The 26,579-nt window shown below is 34.4% G+C and overlaps 1 protein-coding gene across 3 annotated transcripts in view; it reads left to right on the plus strand.

Moving 5' to 3' along the window:
• Positions 1–26,246, plus strand: part of LOC125657435 (uncharacterized) — a 74,979-nt gene extending 48,733 nt beyond the window's left edge. For all 3 annotated transcript variants that reach the window (XM_056147398.1, XM_056147399.1, XM_056147400.1), the window contains 11 exons: positions 1,434–1,497; positions 1,736–1,921; positions 6,632–6,855; positions 7,734–7,968; positions 8,080–8,229; positions 9,867–10,035; positions 10,493–10,683; positions 11,535–11,774; positions 13,385–13,499; positions 23,118–23,961; positions 24,898–26,246. In XM_056147398.1, the coding sequence (XP_056003373.1) occupies positions 1,434–1,497; positions 1,736–1,921; positions 6,632–6,855; positions 7,734–7,968; positions 8,080–8,229; positions 9,867–10,035; positions 10,493–10,683; positions 11,535–11,774; positions 13,385–13,499; positions 23,118–23,961; positions 24,898–25,096 (2,617 nt within the window). In that variant the 3' untranslated portion in view covers positions 25,097–26,246. The remainder of the gene's footprint in view (positions 1–1,433; positions 1,498–1,735; positions 1,922–6,631; positions 6,856–7,733; positions 7,969–8,079; positions 8,230–9,866; positions 10,036–10,492; positions 10,684–11,534; positions 11,775–13,384; positions 13,500–23,117; positions 23,962–24,897) is intronic.
• The last annotated feature ends 333 nt before the right edge of the window (positions 26,247–26,579 follow it).

Here is a 26,579-nt window from a genome sequence, read left to right on the forward strand (position 1 = left end):
TTTGAGGATATGCATGAAAGTTATATTGTCCCTTAGAGCTAATGACACCTCTAACTAATACAGATGGCCGATAAAGGTTGTGTGTATTTTGTGTTAATGAACAGTTGTTGAGTAGAGTAAATTCAAATTGGTTTGTTCCAGGTACCATATTCTTTTCGTTTGGAGCGAAATAAGTAAGTTTATGTAAGACATTTAAAAGCAGGTAGAATGACCCAGGTAGTCTCTATTATGCTGAATGATACACAATTTGAGAGAATGGGCCCGCACACAGAATAAATTGTATAAAACAAAGCAAGCATTGAAGATCAGGAAAGGATATTCACATAACGAGAAACTGATTGTGACAACGAGATTGGTTCGTTATCTTACATGATGAAATCCATTGGACGAGTCTGATGTTAAACAATCGTTTTCCGATTTGCAATTACCTGAATATTTATTACATTTCCCGTGATTTCTGAAACTGCCTCTTTATTTTGATAAGATTACCACAACCCGACTGTTTTCATTTCAATTTTAAATTACAAACCTCGTTTTTAAATAATTCTTATTCGATTCTTTAAAGTAAAAAACAGTTGTTTAAACCCTCAAATATGAGTATCCTCCCCTCAAATTGTGTGGGAATTTTGACAAGATTGTTTGGTTTATATCGAAATGATGACCAAGAACATTAGTGAATGCAAGTATATGATTCATTGCAGAGAAAATTTACATAATTTTCATAAAATTCGATTGCCGTTCACTTTTTTATTCTAAAATTCATTTTCTCCGTCTTAACACATTTGAGCACTGTGATGGTTATTCAGAATTGATTTGTTTTTACGCCCAAGTTGGTAGCCTGTGTTCCTTTAAGTAAAACATTCAGGGTAGTTCAAATTGAAATGTTAAAGTGATGCAGGCTAAATATCGTGTTCTACGATAATCTGGAATAACTTAACCCAGTGTCAACCGATCTTCAAAAGAAAGTGAAATTAATTTACACCGGTGATTTCATCATGATCATGGCCTTTACATTAGGTAGTGTATTTGTGTAACCGAAAGTAGAAGGTAACCAATCAGAAAGCGGGTATCTGTATTTGGATGCATGTATTTCGGTTCAATGCGCGATTCCTACATTTTCCTTGTAAAACTTATACGGTGCCAATTTTGATGCACCAGATGCGCATTTCGACAAATAATGTCTCTTCAGTGATGCTCAACCGAAATGTTTGAAATCCGAAATAACTATGAAGTTGATACTATTTTATGGAATTTGAAGAGAGTTTGGAAACTTCAGTCGGACATGATGACGAAGAGCAAAAGTTCTGGCCAGAATGTTGGAATCCCACATAATTATATTGGAATGAATGGTTACAGTAAATATATTAGTAATGAATTGTAAATACCAATAATAATAGAAAAAATAATTTTGAATAAACTGAATATTTTTGCAGATCTTATGAATGCCAAATTCCTGGACAATTTATCAACTACAGAAATCAACATCAATTACAATGGGTAAAATGATACAATATTTGATAATGTAATGTATGCATATATTTTTTCTCTCCGATTACATTATGTTTAGAGGTAAGAATTGACTTCATCATTGATAAATATTGACTTCAGGGGTTCACATTACATTTCTTAACATACCGATTCGGTTATATTCTCTTTAAAGCTTATCTTATGTCTGAAAACTTTATGGTACTTTGCATAAAACTATTCAATTCATGGATTACACCTTTCCCCATAGATTCAATCCAAACTTCACTTATGTATCCCGTCATACAATGGCCCCTGGTGCGTCTGCGCAGTCGCGGCCAGAGCTGGCAGAGACGTATTTGTCATTGATCTCTGTGGAAGAAGTGGCGTCATCAATTTTGAGTTGTGTGAGGACAACGTCCTTCGAGTAACAAAGGTCCATGACAGACACTACAAGGTAATAGTTATAAATGATATTAAATGGGAAAGTTAAAGACCATCTTTGAAACCAAATATAGGAATGATCTAACCATGGAAAGTACTCAAATGAAAAATAATTACCATTTACATTAGAGGATGTGGAAACGCGCTATTTGGCGGGATGTACTTTGCTATTCATTATGCTTTCACTGGCCTATGCCAAAATATACGACTCTTCCATGATATTCTGGGAATAATTTTTTTGGGCGCGGATGCAAAATTTTATAAATTAAGATATTGAATAGTTAGATATATTTATTCGATAAATGTCTAAAAAATTATAAATATGCCTAGCATCCTTAATATATTTCCAAAGGTGCCGATCATTGTCAGAGTTTGGGGTATAGTTTGCAAACAATGATCGGTAGTTGTGATTTTTTCCATGCCAGCATCGCCGATATCCATCTTTCCTCTCCTGCTTCACACAAAATAGCAGCAAACGATCATATTCTTTCCTTTGTCCCGAGGCGTTATTTACATACGATTCACTTTATCATCTAAAGGTTCGTGGATATAAGGGGCGATTTCAAGATCACAATGTAATATAACAATTATAGTAGAGCATACCCAAAAAATGAAGAATTAGATCAAAAGAACAAATAAAGCTTATCATTTGAAAGGTACATTTACACACATTTGATTCTATATAGCGTTAATAAATATGACGAAATATTTCGACATTTTAACAGCGATACAACTATAGACCTGCATGCCATGACGATGTTTTAATTGTGACGTCATTTAGTGTGAAATACACACAGATACATTAAATCAAAACATTGTTATTCTAAAACGAAGACGGTTCAAACTTACAACCTTACCGACGTCCTAGCCACTGAAATACCGCGACTGACTGTAGAAAAGAATTACCGCCATAATTATATAGACCGCCGCGGTAGTGTAGAGGTAGAGCGTTCACCCTGCCCGCGGAATGTAGTGGTTTGAATCCCTGCCTCGACAAGCCTAAGTCGTTAAAAGGGGTAATGACAGTTTTATACATGTAGTCAAACGTATGTCTTCAGATGGATGTCCCGTGTCACAGTAGGTGTTTCAGGCTAAAAAAAAAATTCTCACTGTTCAATGGCCGTATGCTCCGGATATAGGCATACATTTTAAATCCTTGACCGATATTGGTGACGTCTCCATTTAAGTGAAAAATTATCCAGAGGGACATTAAACGAGATACAATCAATCAACCATAATTGAATTCTTGTAACCTCCATTATAACTTTCGATTTACTATGTCATTTTCAAATTCCATGTTATCTTATAAGAATTTAATTTTCACTTTTGATTCTAAGTTTCATTTTCCTACAAAGCATCTCTAGTTCCTTGTCACATTATCATATTTCCATTCGCTTTCGTCTTACTTTATTCTTATATCTTTGATTATAATATACATGCATATGACATCCTATTTCATTACATGCATGCGTTCGTCATATTTTAGATTCTCACTTGCATTTCATTCTTAATTCAATCAATATTTAATCTAAAAGTTGTTCACCTTTCAGTTTTGTTTCTGGGGAGCAGTCATTATGATAACAGTTATGTAACAACATTGTCTTTGTTTGTAAGGTTCAATATTACAACAGTATTTTGAACGAACTTGGCATTAATTCCACTTATGGTAATCGCACGTATACTCTAACTGCCCTTTTAAAAGATGAACCTTTTCAAAAATAATGCTTTAGTTTTAGACTAATTTGATATTCCACTCATTGAGCCCAATGAATACAAGTTACCATACCTGTCCTGGAATCCTAAACTAAATAAAACTCTTACAAACAAAATAAATTCTTGGATTCAGTAAGTGTTCTACCAAGTTTATATCTTTGCTCCTCACTAAAATATTAACAACTGTGAAGAATAAACCTCAAACGCAATATGCCACTAGAAATGCTAGAAATGGTATAAATCAAATATGGATTCTAAAAACAAATCTAGAGAAGTGTTAGCAAACGTGAAATCGTGAAGCTTTTCTTAAATCATCATGATCAAAACGTATGACTTATCAATACTGTACACGACCATTGTTTACGATGAATTAACGACTATGCTTTTTGACATCATATACAGTTGCTTCTTCAACAGAATTGGGAAACGGAAATATTCATATCTAGTGATCAATCATCCAAAAATTGTTTTGTTTATAATCACTCTTACTACACACAGAAGTACTCTGAAGTTGAAATTACAAAATAATATACTTGAGTTCCACATCGACAATATCTTCGTAGTCTTCGCTGATCAGGTCTTCCAACAGTCTGTTGGAATTATCATGAACAAGAATTGTGCTCCTTTCTTAACTGGTCTGTTTTTATATTCCTATGAAGCAGAATTTATTGTGAGGAGAAAAATATATCGTTGTGGCCTTCAATGCGACATTTAAATATATCGACGACGTTTTGTTTCGTACATATTGCTTGCAGTAAGAGGCGAAAGAATAGGGCGGTCCTTCGGATGAGACCGCCAAAACTGAGATCGTGTGTCAAAGCAGGTGTGACACGATAACGATATTCCCCTGCTCAATGGTCGTAAGCGCAGAACATGGGTCTAAATTTTGCAGCACTTCACCGGTAATAATGACGTCTTCATGTGAGTAAAATATTCTTGAGAAAAACGCTAAACAATATACAATAAATCAATCAACCGACGACGTTTTATCTATTAACAATAATAAGTTTTATTCATATGTCGATTCGATATATCCCAGTGAACTCGACATTGAAGACATCACAGATTCGTCCACTTCTGTTTCATACTTACATATTTTATTGATAGTTGATATTAATGGCAAACTAACTTCATGATAAACGGTTAGGATTTCCCCATCGTAAACTTTCCACATTCATATAGCATTATTCCAGTATTACCTACATATGTTGTTTATATCTCTCACCTGATTCGATACGCATGAACTTCTGCTTATTGTCAGTTTTTAAATCGCGACAGGCTACTGACAAACAAGCTGATGGTGCAGGGGTTTCAACAGTCTCGTTTAAAGTTAGCATTTTGCATTTTGGTCCGTGTGTGTCCAACTCTTTATTTTGTATTGCTTATAGGAGTCGTGAGATTGGCAGTTATTAGTTATATTCACCTTTCACAGCACAGGTCATATGAAAATATATTCTAAAGAAATTAAGTTATGCATGAACATGCATTCACCAAGGTTTATTAAACAATAATTTTTGTCAAATGGAAAATAACGTTCATACAGCTGATCAAATGTACTTGATTACGGAAATGATTTTCGATGATGGCGGCTTTTCTCCATTCGTGAGGATTTCAGAAAAAATATTTTAATGTAAAGAAAGCAATATATAAAACAAAGGATTTACTGTATAATTTTGAGAAATGTCAAACTGTGTGATGCATTTAATTTCAGTATTTGGTTACCACATACCTCTTTCCAAGGGATCCCACATTTAGAAATTTGAATTATGGGTACACAATCTCAGACCAATTCAAGGTTATGTGCGAAACATTTACCAAAAGATCAATGTAAAATCAACGAAATCAACGCCAATCATAATTCACTGGAGGAAAACGGCGTAGAATGTCCGCTGCTTACTTCAATATAAGATATATGGAAATTTGAATGCTATGAGTATTGTAATTACAAAAACGTACCCATCAATTAATATAAACTTTTAATAAATCTACAAACATTTATGTTCCGTTTCCATATTTGCTCTACAAGTGCATTGCAAATTATCACCTGATCAAAGCTAAGGTATTTCCAGGAGTCCGTGTTTGCCCAACTCTGTATTTTATATTATTTATAAGATTGATCCATTTTAGCTATTTTTGCCTTTGATCAATCAACAATATGCGTATAGTTTCATATATTGAGTGTAATATACCTACAACTGATAACTTTTCTTATTATTATGCCTCCCCTTCCCAGAATGGTGAAAGTGATCGTTAAACTTCCGCGGGGATGCGTTCAAGATCGCTGCGGATGTGTAGAGCTGTCACATTGAACGAACATTTAGGCTAGCCCTACAAAGGGTACAGGTGCTTGTGGGACTGGATTCCGGTACCCCATTGTGACTACAAATGATCGATTCCATTAGTATTTCAGATGTACTTTAATAAACCATGCAATTTCAGGTAGTATTTATTTCAATAGAATACACTAATCTCGCATAGAAACAGTTTTTAAAAGTGATATGTCACCGATCATAATACACAATTTACATCTATTATGATCGACAATATGGCAGGTTTGCAACAACAAAAAACCGGTTTCTATTCGAGATTTGTGTATTACATTGAAACTGATACATCGGAGGTGGTTTATTTTAATGGCAAATGTTTGATTCATAAAAACTTTTATACGTGAATGTCCTACAGGAAAACTCCAATACATTGAATCACTACGGTAAAAACGTGAAAAGGTTGATTGTTACTACGTATTTTATGGATGCTTTCTACGTTGGTCTAATATGTGATATGAGTTGGACCAGTCGTTGATCTCGACTTGTCTGACGTCATCTGTCAGTGCAGACTCGCCATAATTAGGTATACCATAAGATATAATATTTTACGTTCCTTTGGGGATATTCCTAGTATATGGATGTAAAATTACTACGTATATGAAAAGTAATATAGCTTTATGTGTGTCGTAAGTTGATGTACTTAACAATTTGTTGCTGAAAATATTCATTATTTTCATTTTAAGGTATATTTCCCCACCGGTACAACCCTTTCAATTTATATCATGGACTGGGGTGGGCATTACAACATTGACCTAGAAATTCTCCCGTCTGCCCCGGATGTTGGAAATGCTGATGGTTTGTGTGGATATTTTGACGGAGTAAAGGACAATGACTTCAGAAGAAGAGACAACAACATCACTGACGACATCAACATCAGACATCCCAATGAGTTTTCAAATTCCTGGAGGTCGGTGTTTTCATGCCAAAAAATTAAATGTCAAAGTTTATCAAGTACCCTTAATACATTCCATTGCCTGTAGTTGGGAACTAAGGTATTCAATGAAAGGTGAATATAACGAACAGTGGTCAATCTCATAACTCCTATATGCAATGCAAAATAGATAGGTGGGCAAACACTGCCCCTGGAATCGCCAGAGGTGGGATCAGGTGCCTAGGAGGAGTAAGCATCCCCTGTCTGTACCAATATATATATATATATATATATATATATATATATATATATATATTGATACATTGAATACCTTAGTTATTATATTTCAATGTTTAGGTTTTGCACGATGTCATTGAAAACGTTCCTTGGAATACATTATTGACTTCATTAATTATTGATATAAATAATCATTTGTTTAGTAAAATGATTTCTGTAAAAGTTAATGATAAAAAATATTCATTAATCTTATATCGGTCAACAGGGCATGTTTACTCCTCCTAGGCGCATGATACCACCTCTGGTGTGTCCAGGGGTCCGTGTTTGCCCAACTATCTATTTTGTATTTTTAGAGGAGTTATGAGATTGACCACTGTTCGTTATATTCACCTTGTATTTCGAATAGTAATTAAAATCATAATTCTAAAAGGTGTACAAATTTTATAACATAACGAATACGACTCCTAGAAACAGCAGAGTAGGATCAGCTGTTTAAAATGAGTAGGGGATACTTGATGTGTAACAATATCAACAGGGAACTCTATGTCCTGATCTGGTAACCACGTAATCCAAAGTCAAAATCAGTATAAAAATGGAGAATTATTTATAAAGATATCAGCCAACAGTTTTAGGTTATTGAATAGAAATGAACATGGCAGTACATACTATTTGAACAGGATACAGGACAGTGAGAACCTCTTTACTGGGGACAGTTCAGTCTTCAGCAGTCTTAAGTCTATATCTACCATTCTGGTCCCTCAGTGCACATGTACCGACGACGGTAATACCGAGTGTTCTTACAGTACATTTACACCATGTAGCTCAAACCGAGGAAAACAGTATACATGTAACGTTCACCTCGTGAAAAACAGGAGGCGGAAAAGGGACGTGTCGGGAGCGGATCTTTCAGAAGTGCGTTTCCTTTATCCATATTTATAAAAACATTTTACATGCCCATTGTAAAAATATTGCTCTCAATGGTTCAATGTTATCACAAAGTAATATACATTTGCATTTGTTTAGACAAGAAATATTACTTTCGTAAAGACCACGGAGTACGCAGAAGCGGTTTGTATGCAGGCTTTCCAGGAATCGTCGGAGTACAGCTTATGTCAACAGCACGTAACAGACCTTAGTAATGTCACCGTGTCCAATTGCATCGAAGATATCAAGGTATATGTACTTCCAATTACATGTTTTTTTTATTGAAACCATGGTTATATATATACTCTCTTGAAGACGATAGAATATTGGTGACAAACATCAAACTTAATGCACTTGTTCGTTTTCATATACATGTATAGACTTTAAAGTTTCAAGATCATTCTCCACATTTTGAGCTATTGCCTACTCATTAACTTGAGAACTCGTTGCTTAATCTAAATCAGACTTGTTGCACTGATACATCCTCAGGAATATGAAGTGAAAATCAAGAGTCTTTTGGACATGACCTTAAAGTAGAGGACATATTGGCACGTTCAAGAGTCCTAACTGCTACAGCCTTGCGCTCTAATCATACGTGTAAATTTGTGACGTCTAAACATGAGTGACAAATTCCCTCAACAATATATCATGTATACAATGTGATCGTCGGACCGAGCGAAGCATGAAATGGTGATCGGCGTGTCCGAAGTGATAATCATAATTATATTACGTACGAGATATTATAATTCATTTAAGAATATATTTTTATGATATTCCAATTGCGCAAAACGCCCAATAATATCTAAATATGAAAAGGGAGAGGGACATATGCCTCTGCGGAATTTATAAGGGACGAAAGCTCCAACATTTCCATTGATATCCCTCGTATAATTCTTCGAAATATCAAACATTTATCCTATGTACAATCGTCAAATTGTCGGCTTTGGTACAGAAACACAATTGCTTATACCCAAATTAAATACTGTTATGTTCCTTTAAGATATATTTTTGAGGATTCCTTTTCATATCCCATATGCTCGATCTCAAACTGTTTTGTAAAAATGCATAATTTGTGATGCACTGATCACTAGAAAATCAAATTAGTAGTAAACTCACCTGATGCAGTTTCTGTACCAAACCCTTCAAACTTCTTTACAAGCATTTTAATTCATCGTGTTCATGAAGTTAAGGAGTTTGGGAAAATACCATCACACAAACTATCCAAAATTAAGTACCTTTTTCGTAGACAACGGGAAGAATATTGGATTAGGACCCTAGATACTCCATTTCCACATGGGTGCAATGATAATGTATATGATGTGGGGAATTTCACTAGTCTAAAAGGAAATAATGTGAATTATTGATTCATTGTATATTGTTTTACCTCCCTCTCGATGATATTTCACTCATATGGAGACGTCACCACGGCTGGTTATCGGCTGAAAAATGTAGGCCTATCCTCGGCGTGTATGGCCATTCAGCAGGGAGGGATCTTTATCGTGCCACAACTGCTGCGTCATGGGACCTCGGTTTTTGCGGTCTCATCCGAAGGACACTCCCATTTAGTCGTCTCTTACGACAAACAAGGGGATACTGAAGACCAATTCTAAACCAGGTGTCCACGGGATAAACGTGAATGGGATGGAACTCTTTCCCAATACTCAAGGACTGAAATACAGTCATGGAGACATTAAGATACGTATATGACAAACAATATGATATTATGATATCACTGCGAGTGTGACCGGTCGACAGGAGATGGTTACTCATCCTAGGCACCTGACCCCACCTCTGGTATACACAGGGATCCGTGTTCGCTTAACTCTCTGTTTCCCTTATATGATTTCTGAGATTGATCAATGTTTCTTATCTTCACTTTTCATCAGATGACAGGCGATGATAACCTTACCCAGATTCACGTGGAAGCCGCTCTCCAACAGTGTTCAGCGTTTGTTCTTCTTAATGCGACACTTCAAGAATCCGAACCCGAGGTCACTTACACAATAGAAAGCATCTGTCCCAACAACTGCAGCAGTCACGGAACTTGTGAAGGAGGTAAATACCAGCTTCCTATTGCCCAAGTTACATAAGCATTTCCAATTCATTATAGATTCAAAACATGTTGGGACTCTACTCTAATGGGTAGAATCGTATGGATTTCAAACCAGAATGAAATGCAAAATTTATCGAATATCTTGATGCATGAAATTGCGTCTTTGCAAAACTAAAATTTCATTGCCTAAAAATTGGTCATAATAAATTTAAATGATTTCATAGTATATTGGATAACCTGTGAATTTCATTGCAATTCAGTATCGAAAAAGAAATCAGAAATACAATTCGTTGTAATTCATTGAAAAGGGGAAAGAATATTTATATCATATGATCATCTTCATTATGTTTCTAAGCTGTAACCAATGTTTATTCCTTGACGCTAGTTATAAACACAAACAATGTATACAAGGAGATTCTACATGCAACACTCATAGTTTAGATATCTTCTTTATTAAAGGAAACTGCACGTGTTACAGCGGGTACGGCGGAAGTGATTGTTCGTTTGATTTACTGGGACCGCCCACAATAACTGACGTACCCAGCGCCGGTCTGTGCGATCTGTCGGCATCATCATGTAACGAGGCCACCATCATGGGGAAATACTTCTTTGAGAACATGGACTCCAACTGTTACATTAGTGTGCATCAGGTGTGAATGAGATTCAATAAAAGTACTTATCTGTAATGGTTAGAGCATACTTTACTTTACCTATTGATCACCACATTTTTAGAAATGGGAGGGGGTGAATTGGAAGAGTTCTTAAACCCAGGGATCTGAAATGGGAGCATACACTGCAGAACATTGACATTTTTTCAAAAGTTTTCTTCTCTACGAAAGCACATCACTAAGCAGAATCAAATGCAAAGTCATGTAGAACAGGAAAAGGTACCCCAATTTGTTATCAACCTCACTTGGAAATTCAGATCATAAGGTTGGCCAAACGCAGCATATATTGTTTATAATTATTTACTTTGGTATCAAATGGAAGGTATTGCAACAAGAATGTACATATGAAAAACGATATCCCTATCACTCACCAAACAATCGTTATCAATAAGGTTATTGTTTTCGGCAAAATGATAGGCAGAGCAAAACTATATGGCCCGATTTTCCATCCCTTGGCCTAACATAACTACAACCATATAAATACATATACATGATTTTATTGTTCGGTTAGTAAAGGAATCATTTGAATTATACACTAAAACATCTACAAACAGAATGTTCTGGAATTATATGTCCCTTTATAAACCAGCCTAATATATATATATATATATATATATATAGCAAACATAGTCTCATTTCACGTTAACTTCATATGTCGCTTGATTACATATGTAGTAGCATTAGATGAAATGAGAAATGCTTACTACTTGGAAAAACATATCAGGATGGATTGTAGAGAAACACAGGACATTACCTTGCTCCTCTTATTATCAAAAACGTTCACATAATCTTGCATGTTGGCCAAGAATATTTTTTAAATGTACTATCATTAGGTTGATGTAAACGAATCCACGGTACAAGAAGAACAAATGCAACTTCCCCTGGAGGAGAGGACTTTGTTTGAGGGTTATTGTCCCCTTCCTGTCAACACTTCTGGTACCTGGACCACTGAAATCAAGTTCAACATCTCTAACGACGGAGTTCGTTTTACAGAAACATACAACGTCATTATTTATCAGTCTCAATGTCAGGAGTATCATAATCAGTCTGGAGATGTCTTTTTCACCGTAAAGGTAAATTATCAAATCTTTCATTTAGATAATGTAACTCGCCGTAAAAGATATTAAATATACTTTTATTTTTAAGGTACGTGTAAATGATAATACAAGTTATTTACAAAAGGGGATCATTACCCCTCCCCATCACCTGATCCCACTTCTGGTATATTCAGGAGTCCACGTAGGACCTCTTCTTAGTTTTGTATTATATATGGAATTTAGTAGATTGAACAGTGTTCGTTGTTTTCATTTGTTCATCTACCTACTGTGATTTGACACTGAATTGGACTAATTTCTAGCTAATCTGCATTATAACTAAATTTGAATATTGTTATCAAAACTGGTTTTGTTGTCGTTTGTCCCTTTCTGTTCATGCTTTCAGCCTCTCAGCAACAAGTTTCTTAGGATTCGGGTACTCGGAACATGGGTCATGTTACTTTTGAAGGAAAATAATAAACTAGTTAGGTTGTGTTAAGAAGAGTCAAAATTAACATCAGATTGGCTAAAAGAGGCTAGCGACTACAAATGTTATCAAAATATTTGATTTAATCATCTCCGGTCACTGACTTATGGGGTAGAGCGAGTTTTTACGTTTCTAATCCTTGGGAACCATATGATTTTTGAAAAAGAGTAGACTTATTGAGATCCGTTAAAAAACAAAAATAGTATTTAAATCCGTTCACATTATATTTCGTTAACCGACGTAAAATGGGTGAAATATTGCCAAAACGGCGTGAAATACACAACCAGGAAGAGCCCACTGATAGCTAATAAAGGAATATAACATCTGTATTTGATAACATAATATTTAGGTCTGCTATCTGTGTTAGAATTAGACATATTGAAATGCACTCCTACACCAGGAATGAAAAATTGTGATAAAAGCATCACAAAGCAGAGAGCTTATTCATAAGAGGCTGGTACAAATGAAAATTACTTTCGTAATGCGCATTCTCACTCAAAAGGCATAAGAGTGTAACTCTATAACGTGGACAGTCCTATCACTCTCTGTCTTCACAGTCCTATCATACATGCGTTTTCTTTATTCATCGCAGAGACATACCATGTACGTTCTACAAAATTCGATAAGCAAATATCAAAATTCTTACGTAAAACATGAGGGGTTTACCGTCAACGAGCACGCCATTTTGGAATTTGCGCCTGCAAAATTTCGGTATCATTAATGAACAGGCCATACCACTTGAAATCTACATCGTGATTGTTTATTAGACGGAACAGTTTATTGAGGTATAGCGTGCAAGGAAACATAATTGAATACATAATTACATTTGAATCTACCTCCAATCTGCAGCCGGACTTCAAACTCGTATACAGAACTCGATTGAGAATTTGTTAACTAAGAATGACATCTGTTGTTTTATTGAATAATACCAGTACATGTAACACGAAACATTTCCGGTTTTAACATTCAAATAGAAAATGCATCTATAAATATTCTTAACTAAATGGGATATGGACTAGAACGACAACTGAGGTCTACGGATCTCTCTCTCTCTCTCTCTCTCTCTCTCTCTCTCTCTCTCTCTCTCTCTCTCTCTCTCTCTCTCTCTCTAAAACGTTTTGAATAGAAATTTTAATTCTATGTTTGACATCTTTCCTTACAGGATGCGTTTTGCTACATTGAAAGCGCATGCGTTCGTCCGATGGAAAATAGCTCCACAAATGAATGTTTAATATGCAATGCTACAAATGATAAATACCAATGGACGGAAAACGAGGGTAAGTCAACTACTGAAATATAATCCTTACATATTTTTCTACATATACACTAGAGTTCCTGTCCATTTAACATTGTACATGCACATGCATCAAATATTATAGTACCATATACATTGATTTAAAGTTAAAGTAATTCCACCTTCCTGCGATGTCATCAAATTTTGCAAACCTCTATGGCTTATTTAGATTTATGCAATTCAGGATTATCATTCCTTGGCATGAAATAGAGAGTTTTGATGGGTTTTCATTTATCCTATACTGTGATTTTTCAGTACAATACAGAATGCCCTCGTATTCTTTTAAATCAAATATCATAGTTCCATTAGGAGAGGTTATGTCAGACACGCATACATAGGGTTCACACCTACGACTTATATGCTAGATAGTAAAAATATATATTTGACTATTGGTAGGAACTTTACGTTTTAAAATATTGCAGGTATATGTTAGTCCATACCTTCAAATGCCTACAATGGAAGACACTTGCACGGCGACAATTTTCTGAATCCGTTCATATGTATGCAAGGTGAATATAACGAACAGTGATCAATCTCATAACTCCTACAAGCAATACAAAATATATAGTTGGGCAAACACGGACCCCTGGACACACCAGAGGTGGGATCAGGTGCCTAGGAGGAGTAAGCATCCCCTGTTGACCGGTCACACCCGCCGTGAGCCCCATATGTGACATTGTTCGAACGGTAGCACTTTCAACATATTAAATCGATATACGTTACAAAGTTAAGATTTTCGTTAACCGATTAATGTTTGGAATTTAATGGTTTGATGATAATTCATTTATACGACTCTCATAGGTGGGTTATATTATGATACGTAGCAGCCGTCTTTTTGTCCGCGCGTTTGTCAGCACTTTGTAAATCATAGCAAACAATATGTATAAACATTAGCTTTAACATGTACTTGCATTGTCTCCACGACATCCTTATTGAAAAAAAAAATTCATTTTTTTTTTTTTTCAAAATTATCGATTAAACGTGCTTGTGTAATTTTCTACACTTTAAAACAAAATAAAACAGCAAATCTAGTATAATCAAACCTAATACACATATTTACACTTTATAGACATTTTCGTCTACCAATTAAAATAGTACTGGCAATGCAAATATTATGAAAATAAACAAAACTGTTGTACTATTCAACTTCAGAGCAAAAATCGACATCATTCATTTCATGGAAAGTCAAAATTTTAGTTTTTCAAACGCCGGTGAGGTATATCAAAGCCAAATATAACGAACAGTGATCAATCTCATAACTCCTATAAGCAATACGAAGTTAATAGTTGGATAAACACACCAGGGGTGGGATCAGGTGCCTAGGATCAGGAAGCATCCCCTATTTGATTTTATTCCACTTAATACAGAAACAAACCTAAAAATTATTTCGGACGCTTTACTGGTTGGGTATCCAATGACATTCATTTACTAAGCAACAAGTGCACAATTTCTAGTGAAAATCAATAAGTTTTAGCTACTTTAGGGGTATTTATTTCCTGTAAGTAAATAATCTATGTTATGTTGTCTACTTCATTTAGTTTCAGAATGGTTTTACCCATTTTTGAAAATTACAAACGTTCAAATTTTCTAAAGTAATTGTTGTCATGACAACGGATAAAAACATAAATTTTAACATTTACTTATTTTCAAAAATAGCATGAGTTTATTGCTATATATTTAAAGCCTAGAGTAATCCTTGGAAAAATGAAATCTATAGTTTACATCTATATCTCTAAAAATAAAAATGTTTGGCAAACTAAGTAGAGAAAAGCTATGAAAGTTTCAAAAGTATGTGAAGTTTGTATTTCAAAACATTTTAAGCCATGGGAGGAAACCGATTAATTGCAAAATTTATGAGAATATGATTCATCTTTGTTCTGATAATCACATATTTATTTGTTTTTACTTATTGTTAAATTGGAAATTCAATATATTTTTATATAGTGTTCAGATATCATAATTATAACGTGTTCAGGATCATTTCAGTTCCACTTGAACTATCCTTTTTTTGTTTGGAAATGATATTGAGAATAATCTGACAGTTTCATATTATTGGGGGAAAAATATATCTACCAGTTAAAAGTAATTAGTTTGTCTTCCCCTCTCACCCAACCCACACCTAATTTTGCAACTGTCCTAAAGCGGATCCTATATAGAGATGACAAATTTTCATACTTTAAAAAATGACAAAATCATTGCTTTTCAAACACCAATCAGTTTAACCGTAATGCTTAAAATTGAATCCAAATAGTTATCAACTCTTACAGAACACCCATATTTACAATATTTGTATATACTATCTTTCTTTGGACTCTCAGTGGCAATGGGGATACGTACTTCAATTAATACATTGTCTTTATTCTTCTGTGAATAATTTCCCGGCCTACCGAATACATATTTTACAAACATGTTAACCGAGTAGGATGAAAAATAGGACATAGTCATAATAGCATGGTTTCACACTTAACATGTGTACCAAATAAAATGTGGTATGTACATGCTATGTGCCCTGTGTGCCGTGGTAAAAGACAGTAGAATTAGGAAATTCAGAATATGTATTGAATATGTTATTTACAGGATCAGAGATAGGGTTTCTGTACAATGTGATATTCTTCTTAAGAATATGTCAGCGCTACATTAAATGAAAAGGATTATTACATTATAGCAAGGATAACGCCGCCTTAATGACTCTATATGAAGATTGTTTAATTATATTATATGCTCTTCATAATAGTACTTCTTTTCCCCTACGAACATTTATTTCATTAATAGAGGCTATGCTAGGCGCACATTTAAAGAGAAGGGGAAGAACCACCCACCCCATCCCATATGTACCTGCACTCATGAATGGACTGAGAGAATAGCATGTGGTGACAACTCCCCCGGGAAAAGATTACATATATACATATGTACCTGCACTCATCGTATTAAATGACAGCTTTAGGTTAACTGCCACGTTATTTGTAATTGTACTCCCTTCCAAAACTACTCACGTTTCTCCTCTACTACATTATGGGAATTTACTACAGATCTTTCGTACATTTCAAATAGAGGTAAATGGTGTTTTTTCATTACAAAATAACCCGCTAGCTCACTTCAATCTTATTTTACTACTCATAACCGTTATTGTGAAATAAAGTAGGTCTGATTTAGTTGTATTCTTAAATTCATTAATGAATTTATCAATAGAGAAAAAAAATATTTGAATGTAAATAATCTGTCATAGTTTCCAAGTTTCCATAATAAAACCAAAAAATGTTAGTAAATGAAGAAGCCTTAAGATTTTAAAATCATATTCTTTTACCTGCTGAATCTGAAGAGTTTTGAAGGAAAAGGGATTTGACAGTAAATCTGGCAACATATCAAGGAAATAAACTGCATTTTCTTTATCAACGTGACTTACCAACGAATTTATTTCTTGATAATTGTGGAACAAATGCCATATCAAATGTAAAATATGCTAATACACCTTGACATGGTTGTATATTTTTTTTAAGAATTCTATCAAATTTACTGCTTTTTAAAGCAATATCAGCCCCGGAAAACTAACATAATTATCAAAGGGCAAGATGAATTTTATGTATCAATATTGATTACAATAAATTACTGTATATCCGAATAAAGAATTCAATCATAAGAGTATCAAGATAACCAGCAATAAATATGTGTATGGATGAAGATAAATTCTAGTGATCTACTTCAATATATCATATTTTGTCAAAAAGGCACGTGGTTTCCATGGTAACAATGCGTAGATTAATTTTTTGTTCGATATTTAATTGCACAATGTATCATGAACAATTCATACGAGTTTCACCAATAATCATGTTTACATTTTTCAAAACAAATGTTTAATGCTTACTGACTTGACTCTTACGGACACATATGACTCAAAACAAATGTTATATAGTTTCGTAACATGTTCAATATAGCTAAAGCTTATTTTACCACATATTTTCCCATGAAACCACCTTTATTTTTGCATTAACCACAACTTACAAATTCAATTTAAAATCTTCTTATCGGTACACTGCATGAACTGTTAACATTGCTGTTGATCAAACATTAAAACATTCCGCGTAAACTCAACATTTTAAAGTTTGATTTAAGGTCTTAGGATACACAAGATTTTGGACACATCTAATGAAGTAGTACTGTGCTGTGCTTTACGTGGGTACACTACTGATGCTGAATTTTTCAAACCTTGTGTACATGTTTACCATTATTTTAATGTTAAATATAGGATATGATTATGTCGTTCAGTCGACTGAAAGGAATGGTAGAGCTTTTTCAGTGACCTTTTATCAAACGAGATAGTTTCGTCCTGTGAAGGATACATTTGAAATGTAATAATGTTGATAGGAAAATCATCCATGTGTAGAGTGGGATCGTTCCCCAGATTTATATTCAATAAATCCGTCTTAGAAATGGCATCCATTAATTCCTGTGAACTCGAAATGAAAGACACCACAAAGTCGTCCACTTCTGATCCATACTTGAATATTTTATTGAAAGTGAATATTAATGGCAAACTAACTACTCAATGTTATGACAAACGGATGATTTCAGCTTCGCCATGATCAACTTCTCATATTTATGTAGCAATATCCCATTATTATATGCATAAGAGGTGTATATTTCTTAAATTATTCGATGCACAAGAGCTTATTCTGCTTATGATCATATACAACCTATCAAATCTCTTTGATATGTTTCAAACCGATTGTTCGGTCGTTCTTGGCACATTGATTTTGAACACGGATAACTCCGTTTACCTGAGGATATATGGTGCATGCTGGTGTGACCAGTGGGCGCGGGATACTTACTTCTCTTAGACACCTTGGCCCATCCCTGGTATATCCAGGGGTCCCAGTTTGCCCAACTCTCTAATTTTTGTTGTTTTTAAGAGAAGCTGTCAGTAACCATTCAGAATGTTTGTTTTTTTTAAGTGGAAAGTGCAAATATCACAAATTTAAATGAAACTCTCACATTTTTGTGTATGGTAATAATCAATATTAAAAAAGTTGGGTTTTTAATCTTTTCACAACTATTTCTAATAAAACAATTTCTCAACAATGTACATTGAATGGAAATTCAAAAAGCACTTAGATTATTGTACTTGTGATTGAAAAAATGTGTATTTTCTTGATTATTCTTAAAAATAAGTCATAAATTAAGGTAACAAAAAGAGCATTTATGACTTCTTTTCAGACACTATTTTCTCTGAAACGCAGCAGGGCTGACATTAATTCTACATGCCGTTTTAAGACAGTTATTTATACTACCAATATAGTAAATAAAAACAGTTAAACAATTTACCCTTTTTTGTAAAACCCCTCAAAACTCAACACTATTTTTCTGTAAATTAAATTTGATATGTTAGTTAATAGTGAAGTTAAAATCAATGTAATCATTCCAAATTCATACAAACTGTCCCAATGACAGATAGATCTAGTAAATCAATAGTAAACACCGGTAAATAAGATTCCAGGAATGTCTAGTATAGAACACTTGTTTCTCTTAAAAAAAAAACAAAGAATATCTAAATCATTTTCTACACTCAATCAGAATCAATGCTGACGTCACACTATCACCTCATGTTGCGTCATACAGGGGATGCTTACTCCTCCTAGGCACCTGATCCCACCTCTGGTGTTTGCACAACTATCTATTTTGTACTGTTTGTAGGAGTTATGAGATTGATCACTGTTCGTTATCTTCACCTTGCATAATCAACATGCATTGTGCCGCACTTTTTGTGTTTTCAACGTATTTCATTCTCACTGAAATAATTTATCTTCTATCAAATGGTAAATGTAATTTCTATTATAATGCAATTCCTATTTCAAACTATTGTATACGTAATGATGTGGATTGTTGTTCTGATGAGAAGGGAGAAGGGGTGGTATTTTGTTGGTAGATTCTCTAACAAATACCCCATTCCTATATCATTATTTGGCTATGAGTATAGCACACACGTTTTCCAATTACAAATTACAAATTCTGTAATTCGTGTATTTTAGACCACATCCATATTTTAAATGTAATAAAACAATACACTTCATAGAGATTTCGATATAGAAATACTTGAGGCCTACTTATTCCAACATCTTACATGTATGTATCAAAAAATAAATTTCTCTTTTTTCAGTGAGCATTTGTTTTCGATATCATAATCAATGTTTCCTAAATTATGCTCTTAAAACCAGGCACGTAGAAACAGGATGGAGGTGGGGAGGGGAAGGTGTCGTATTTTTGATACGTTAATTTTGTCTTTGTTTTTACTTACCCCCCCCCCCCCTAAGATTTTGCATTCGAAGTTAGGGAATGACACCACTATTTAGGTTTCAATTCTTATAGCCTTGCATTTGGGGTCTTTTGATTTATTTATTTTTGATTTTGATTGCTTGTCAATAATCATTCGAAATTCCTGTGCGTTTTTTTATTTATTTTTATCCCGAACACCCCCTCCTGTTGCCCCCCCCCCCCCCCTGGAAAATTATAGGCCTAATATGTGTCAGAAACTCTCAAATTTAGACTAATGACTGTAAATGTGTTAATAACGTATTCATCTTCCGAAGACCCCTAATGTCGGCTACAGATGAATTTATAAAACCGGAAAACGATATAAATCCTACATATCATGTTACAAAGATTGCACAATTTGACTTCAAATCTGCTGTCTAATGTGATATATTTGCATCTGGTAATAATTGTTTAATAAACATGTGACTAACAAGTGAACTTTTCATATTTGGTTAAATTAACACCTTTCATTTTCCTTTGGGGTACCTCAGTAACTAAGTTATTGTCTCAGAGTTATCTCTCTTGGATTTATAAATAGGATTACCAGACGCACAGCTTTTTCATAAAGAATCTACTAAACCAAAAAATATTTAAGTTTTTCATGACTATTTACTAGTCTGTAAATCATGTATAATCAATAATGATAGGGTATAACCTAATAAATTGGGGGATGTATCACAAATCGTCTGTTTAACATCGACTTGACAGTGTAAACATTGCCGCAGCCGAGGCGGATCATGAATATTTAGAAAGTGGATTCAACTTTTGTCTTAAAAATTATGATTTTTTTTTTTACCTCAGATTCATTCGGGATTGATTGTTCAAAGAAATAAACACAATATTAGATGAACCTTCATGGATTTGCGCTGCTATATCTGCTGTAACCTACATGTTTTATTTTTGCCGGTCCGCTGCCGAAAGAAACCGACGCAGAACATTCAGATTCTTAAAATTAAATATCAGAAATTCTATTAATATTTTATCTAAACCTATTGTTTTTTGGGGGTTTTTTTTGTTTTGTTTTTTTGTTTGGTTTAAAACGTGCATACTAGCCTAAATCTAACACGTGGTTTTGAATCATGTGCGTGTACATGAGGATATGCATCTTTACGTAATGGCGCTAGGCCTATGCAACGTCAAATCTTTTTGACGTTATTTCTTTGTTCTCTTGAATATGCCATAAAGACCTTTTGTCATGGGTGCAATCATATATAAACTATAATATATTTAAACCAAAGCAATATGTGATTTTAAAAAAATGCACAGCTTCGTTAGTAGATAAAGATACATACAAGTTTAAATTAAATCCAAATGCAGTTTAGGTCAACTGATTAAATATGAAGGTCATTGGTTAATGTATGTGACCTTGAGATTGTAGGATAAGGTCATTTCAAGGTTCAATAGAATTTAGCATGTCATTAGAAAGTAATTGATGCACACAGAAGGCAAATGTTCTTGACGTAGATTAGATCATTAGCCTAGTAATTACATAGATTTTCGAAAATGTAGCTGAACATGAAAACAATTGGTGTTTTTTGGTAAGGTCAGTAACAAAAAACTAAAAGTTGTTTAACTGATTTTATTTATTTATTATTTTTTTTGAATAAAAATATAACATTTGTTATTTCTTTCTATATGAAAGACCTTGCACGATTGTGTTGCGTTTCTGGAAGAAAAAAAAAAAGCTCAAAATTCTATTGTTTTATTGAATTTTTGACTGTATACAATGCAAGGTATGTTGGTTGCCATGGCAACCATTTTTTGTTGAGATATTTAACTTTCTTATTTCAACAAAATTTTATATAAGCCTTTTTCATTTACCTTAAACTAAAAAAAATATGCATTTTTTTGTTTTAATTGTATTTATTTTGGACTTTAAAGAGGTACATTTCACTGTTTTTTCAAGGACTTTGTCCTTGTCACCATGGTAACAACAAAGTGATCAATAACTCTGTGTTATTTGAGTTTAAGTGACTTACACATGCGTTTTGAATGATTGTATCAATAACGCTGGTTAAAATTGTAGAATTTTTCAATATTTTTTTTGCACTTTTCAAAAACTTCTCCATGATTACTGACAGCTTCTCTTAAGAGCTATGGGATTGATCACCGTTCGTTCTCTTAGTTTTATTTAATATTAGTCTCGATTGAAGTCAGCATTTCGTAAGTTATATTGTCGTTATAACGATCTAGTTCGTCAATGCAACCTATCATTGGGTCAAATACTGTCTGGCATGTTTCATATCGATTGTTAGGCCGTTCTTGACACACTGATTTTGACTGCGGATGGTTCCGTTTGCCTGATCAGGATATGTGGCTCGTGGCGCGTGTGACGGATCGACAGGGGATGCTTGTTCATCCAAGGCACATGATCCCATCTCTGGTGTATCCAGGGCTCCGTGTTTGCCTGACCATCTATTTTGCATTGCGTATAGGAGTTATGAGATTGGTCAATGTTCGTTATCTTCGCCTTTCATAGTGACAAAAGATCGCTGTCAGAGCCATTCAAGTCATTGAGTGGTTTATTTGGTTGTTAATATTCCATTTGGTTAACACTGCTTTCTGAGCGAAACTCTTGATAGGTTTACATATGATCAATTGAAAAAATAAATATCGACTTATTGACATCATATACATTAATGTAAAACTTATACGGTACCAATTTCGATGCACCAGATGCGAATTTCGACAAATAATGTCTCTCCAGTGATGCTCAACCGAAATGTTTAAAATCCGAAATAACTATGACGTTTTAGAGCTAAATATAGCCAAAAACAGCGTGCCAAAAAGTGGAGCCAAATTCGTCCAAGGATGAGAGCTATGCATGAGGGAGATACTCCTTAATTTTGAAATGAATTTCTAAATTTTATAACGGCAATTAAATATACATCCGTATTTTCAAGCTAGTAACGAAGTAATTAGCTACTGGGCTGTAAAGACCTTTCACGTAAAAGACACAGATAGAAGTATGACAATGTAAAATCACATTCTGTGTAATACCGAGCATACATTGTGATTACAACATTGTCAGGGAAGAGGGTCGGTGTACATAACTATATCATTTTCAAAACGTTGTGTATGATCGATCATTCAAAGTTTTCAAAGCAAGTTGTGCCTTGTTTCGCTTTCATGATGCAATAAATGTATCGTTTGTTGAATATGATGATCATCGTAAGTTTACAAATATTCGATTCAGGGAGCAAAGAATAATTTTTGACATTTTTTTTCATTGTTTCAAAGTTCTTCTTCCAAAGAGTTTAAAACAAGAACCTTCTATGGTTATTTTATCATGCAGATTGTGGACAGGCTACAACTGAATCCATGTCGACAACAACACTCGACACAACTACTTTTCCAGAGACTGAATCAAAAAGCTCCACAGAACCATTTACTGAAACTACAACAGACAGCACGACAGAACACAGCACAACAGATAAACAGACAATAAGTATGTTCCTGTCTACACAGACGGAAACCTCTTCATTAACCGAAGCTATGATTGAGCAATCAACTATGTCAGAGTCTACATCAAGCAGAACAGAAACAGAGACAACAACTGAAGCAATGCCTTTCCTATCCTCAACAACAGATCCAATAAAAGCAACGTCAATAGCGTCGGAATCCACAACATCATCAGCCACAACACTAAAAGCAACAACAGATTATGAAGTCTCAACGACAAATAGAATAACAACAGTAACCACGAAAATAGCATCAGGAGAAACTACGTCAATGTCCTCAGAAACACAGACAACCTCTGCTACATCAAAATCCCCTGAAACAGAATCAACTTCTACTACATCAACATCCCCAGAAACAGAATCAACTTCTACTACATCAAAATCCTCAGAAACAGAAACAACTTCTACTACATCAAAATCCCCAGAAACAGAAACAACTTCAACAACAAGAAGATCCACAACTGATTCTTCAACGACCATTACATCACCGACGAGAGAAAGAGAAACAACCACAGCCAGATCCACGACAACAGAAAGTACATCAACAAAATATACAGAAGAACCGTTACAGTCTCCAATCACGAATATACACCTGGCTGTTGGAGCATCTGTTTCTGTTGCGGGTCTACTAGCTTTATTTGTCATCGTTGGAATGGTGGCCAGATATTGTAGAAAACCGTAAGTATTTATCGACGTGACAATATACTACATTTCAACTACAGCTAATGAGAAATTGAGTGTACAATGTGGTCGTCGTAATGCTATCAATGCAGTTTCAATCGCAGGGGCTAATCCCTTTGGGCCCAAACTCTGTGATACCATAAATATAGAAAGACTCTGACCTACAAACAATTCCACTCCCTTCAAATGTCTAAACCGCTTATGTTACAAAACATCCACTCCTGACTCTAACTACCATTTTGAGAAACGCACTAAATACCCAAAATACCTAAAACTTTAAGGAAGGGGGAAATGGGTCAAAATAGTCAGAATAAAATAAAATAAACAAAATCCAAAAAATAAAGAAATCCAAAAACTAATGTTTAATTTCACAGGTGCAATATCACAAAAATAATGTTTTGATTAATTCTAGGGTCTTTAGAGCTTTTCTTAAATTGGCAGGTCTTGTCAACAGTTGATGGTGCTAAAGAAAAAAATGAGTCCTGTAACGTCTACATGAAGAGCATTATTCAAATATGAGGAAGTATGTAGGGTATAATTGATGTGCAATTTAATTGATAGGTCTGAAATCTTCCACACTAGTCTGCAATTTGCTGCTGACATAAGCGAAAAACCACCCGTTGATCTGAATCGGTAAAAAAGAAGTCAAATCTAGAGATCGATGACGTATATTTGTTATTTTTAGAACATGTGACTTGAAATTTTGCATGCAAGTATTTAAAACGTTAATGTGTGCAAGGAGATAAGCACATTATGCATGCCACACCTAATTCAAGAATTTTTAGACTTTTGAAGCGATTGGGGTAGAGTTAAACACCTTTCTATATTGATGGTATCACATAGTATGGGCTGAAACGGGTTTAGCCCCTGTGGTTTGATTTGTAAAATAAAATGCAACATTGCCAAAAAATCAAATCTGGATAATTGTTACAGGAATAAACAATCACAGCTACGACAGGAAAATGGTGAAGAATCCAGAAACTGGAGGGACATGTTGGTATCTACACCACAGGACGCCATTTTCCCTCGTCCTTACAAGGATTCGTTTATCCCGCATGCTACTTCCCATCACTTCAAATCTTTGGGCGGATCGCACAGAAATAGTTTTGACAGCAGATTGCAGAAATGGTGAAGAGAACTAATCTCTACAGATTGAAATTGTTAAAGAATATTTGCTACGAATTTAGCGTTGTTAACGTTTTGTTACCATCTAGTATACTGTAGAACACTTTTATTTCGCGATACTTTAATTTCGCGACGAAACAATGATGTATCCATTCACGAAACATAATCCTCTCGAGTCATTATCTATTTCTTAAGCCTCCTATACTTGGAGAGTTTTACACAAGAAACAATTGTAATAAATCTAGTAGACAATCGGGGGGGGGGGGGGGGGTTAAGTGCACGTCTTTCTTATATCATTTAATTTTCGCCGGAATTCAAAATTATTGAAATACATCTCCGTGAGTAACATATTGTAAAAATTATACGGTACCGTGAGTAACATCTATCATATACAATGTAGGCTTAACACAACATACATATATTCCTATCTGTATTTTCATTGCTTTTTACCGTTTTAGCACGTTTTCTTCAACTACCATCGAGCATTGTGTATTGTATTTTAGCGGGCAATCTAGGGTATATTGTAAAACTTTTACACGAGTAATAGATTGTAGCAAAAAATCTGGTCATCGGGGTGTTAAGAGGATGCCTTTGCTATGTTAGTTAATTCCGCATGAAGGATACATTCAAAATTAGTGAAATATATTTTCCTAAAGGTGATGTACATCTAACTTGATCTGATTACTTTTGCATCTAAACGCAATACACTATTGTTCCTAGGATTTGGTCGTTACCATATATAATATATTATTGTATACCACGTAGGCTACACACAAGATCCCTAAAAGTACCTTAGTGTTAATGACCGATAATTAAAAAATCTGGTATTATATTTTTCATTTACTACATGAAGAGAAATGTTTAACTGATAAAAGTTTAATTACTGTATATTGATTGCAGTAGCTCGATTTTGCAGGTAACTGGTTTGTTTTAGATATAGTAACATTGTGAGTCAACAGTACAAATGATTTGTAGTGTAATTTTGTATTTATACGCAAAACAATTTATTTAGCTTGTATATGTTATCAACTTGGTTAATAACATGTGTTTTGTGTACAATGTAGTCTTCGCACAACATCGTTGTATCCCTATTTGTATTTTCAATGTGTTTTTTTTTCAATTCTAATACGTTTTCATTAAATGATATTACCACTATATTTATTCCTTGTAAATATATATGAGCATGTGGTGTTTTAACTCGTCCAAGTATTAAGGTTTTGATATAAAGCGTGCTTTAGTGATTATTTTCTATCGAAATTGTAAGAAGCCAGATATGCATATTCTCGTTGGAGATGTTCGCGCCATTAGTATGTGACGTCATACATGTCAATCGTTGTGAAGCGAAAAAGCATGAAGACATTCGAACAAGCTGTGGACATCACATACAGCAAGCAGGCTACAGTTACAAGTCTCATTATATTGTGTTGTACACTATATAGCTGTAACAATAGACACAGAAATGAGTTTCTTTACTTTTACCAACAAGGCAA

Source organism: Ostrea edulis, chromosome 8, assembly GCF_947568905.1.
Source record: "Ostrea edulis chromosome 8, xbOstEdul1.1, whole genome shotgun sequence".
Lineage (NCBI taxonomy): Eukaryota > Metazoa > Mollusca > Bivalvia > Ostreida > Ostreidae > Ostrea > Ostrea edulis.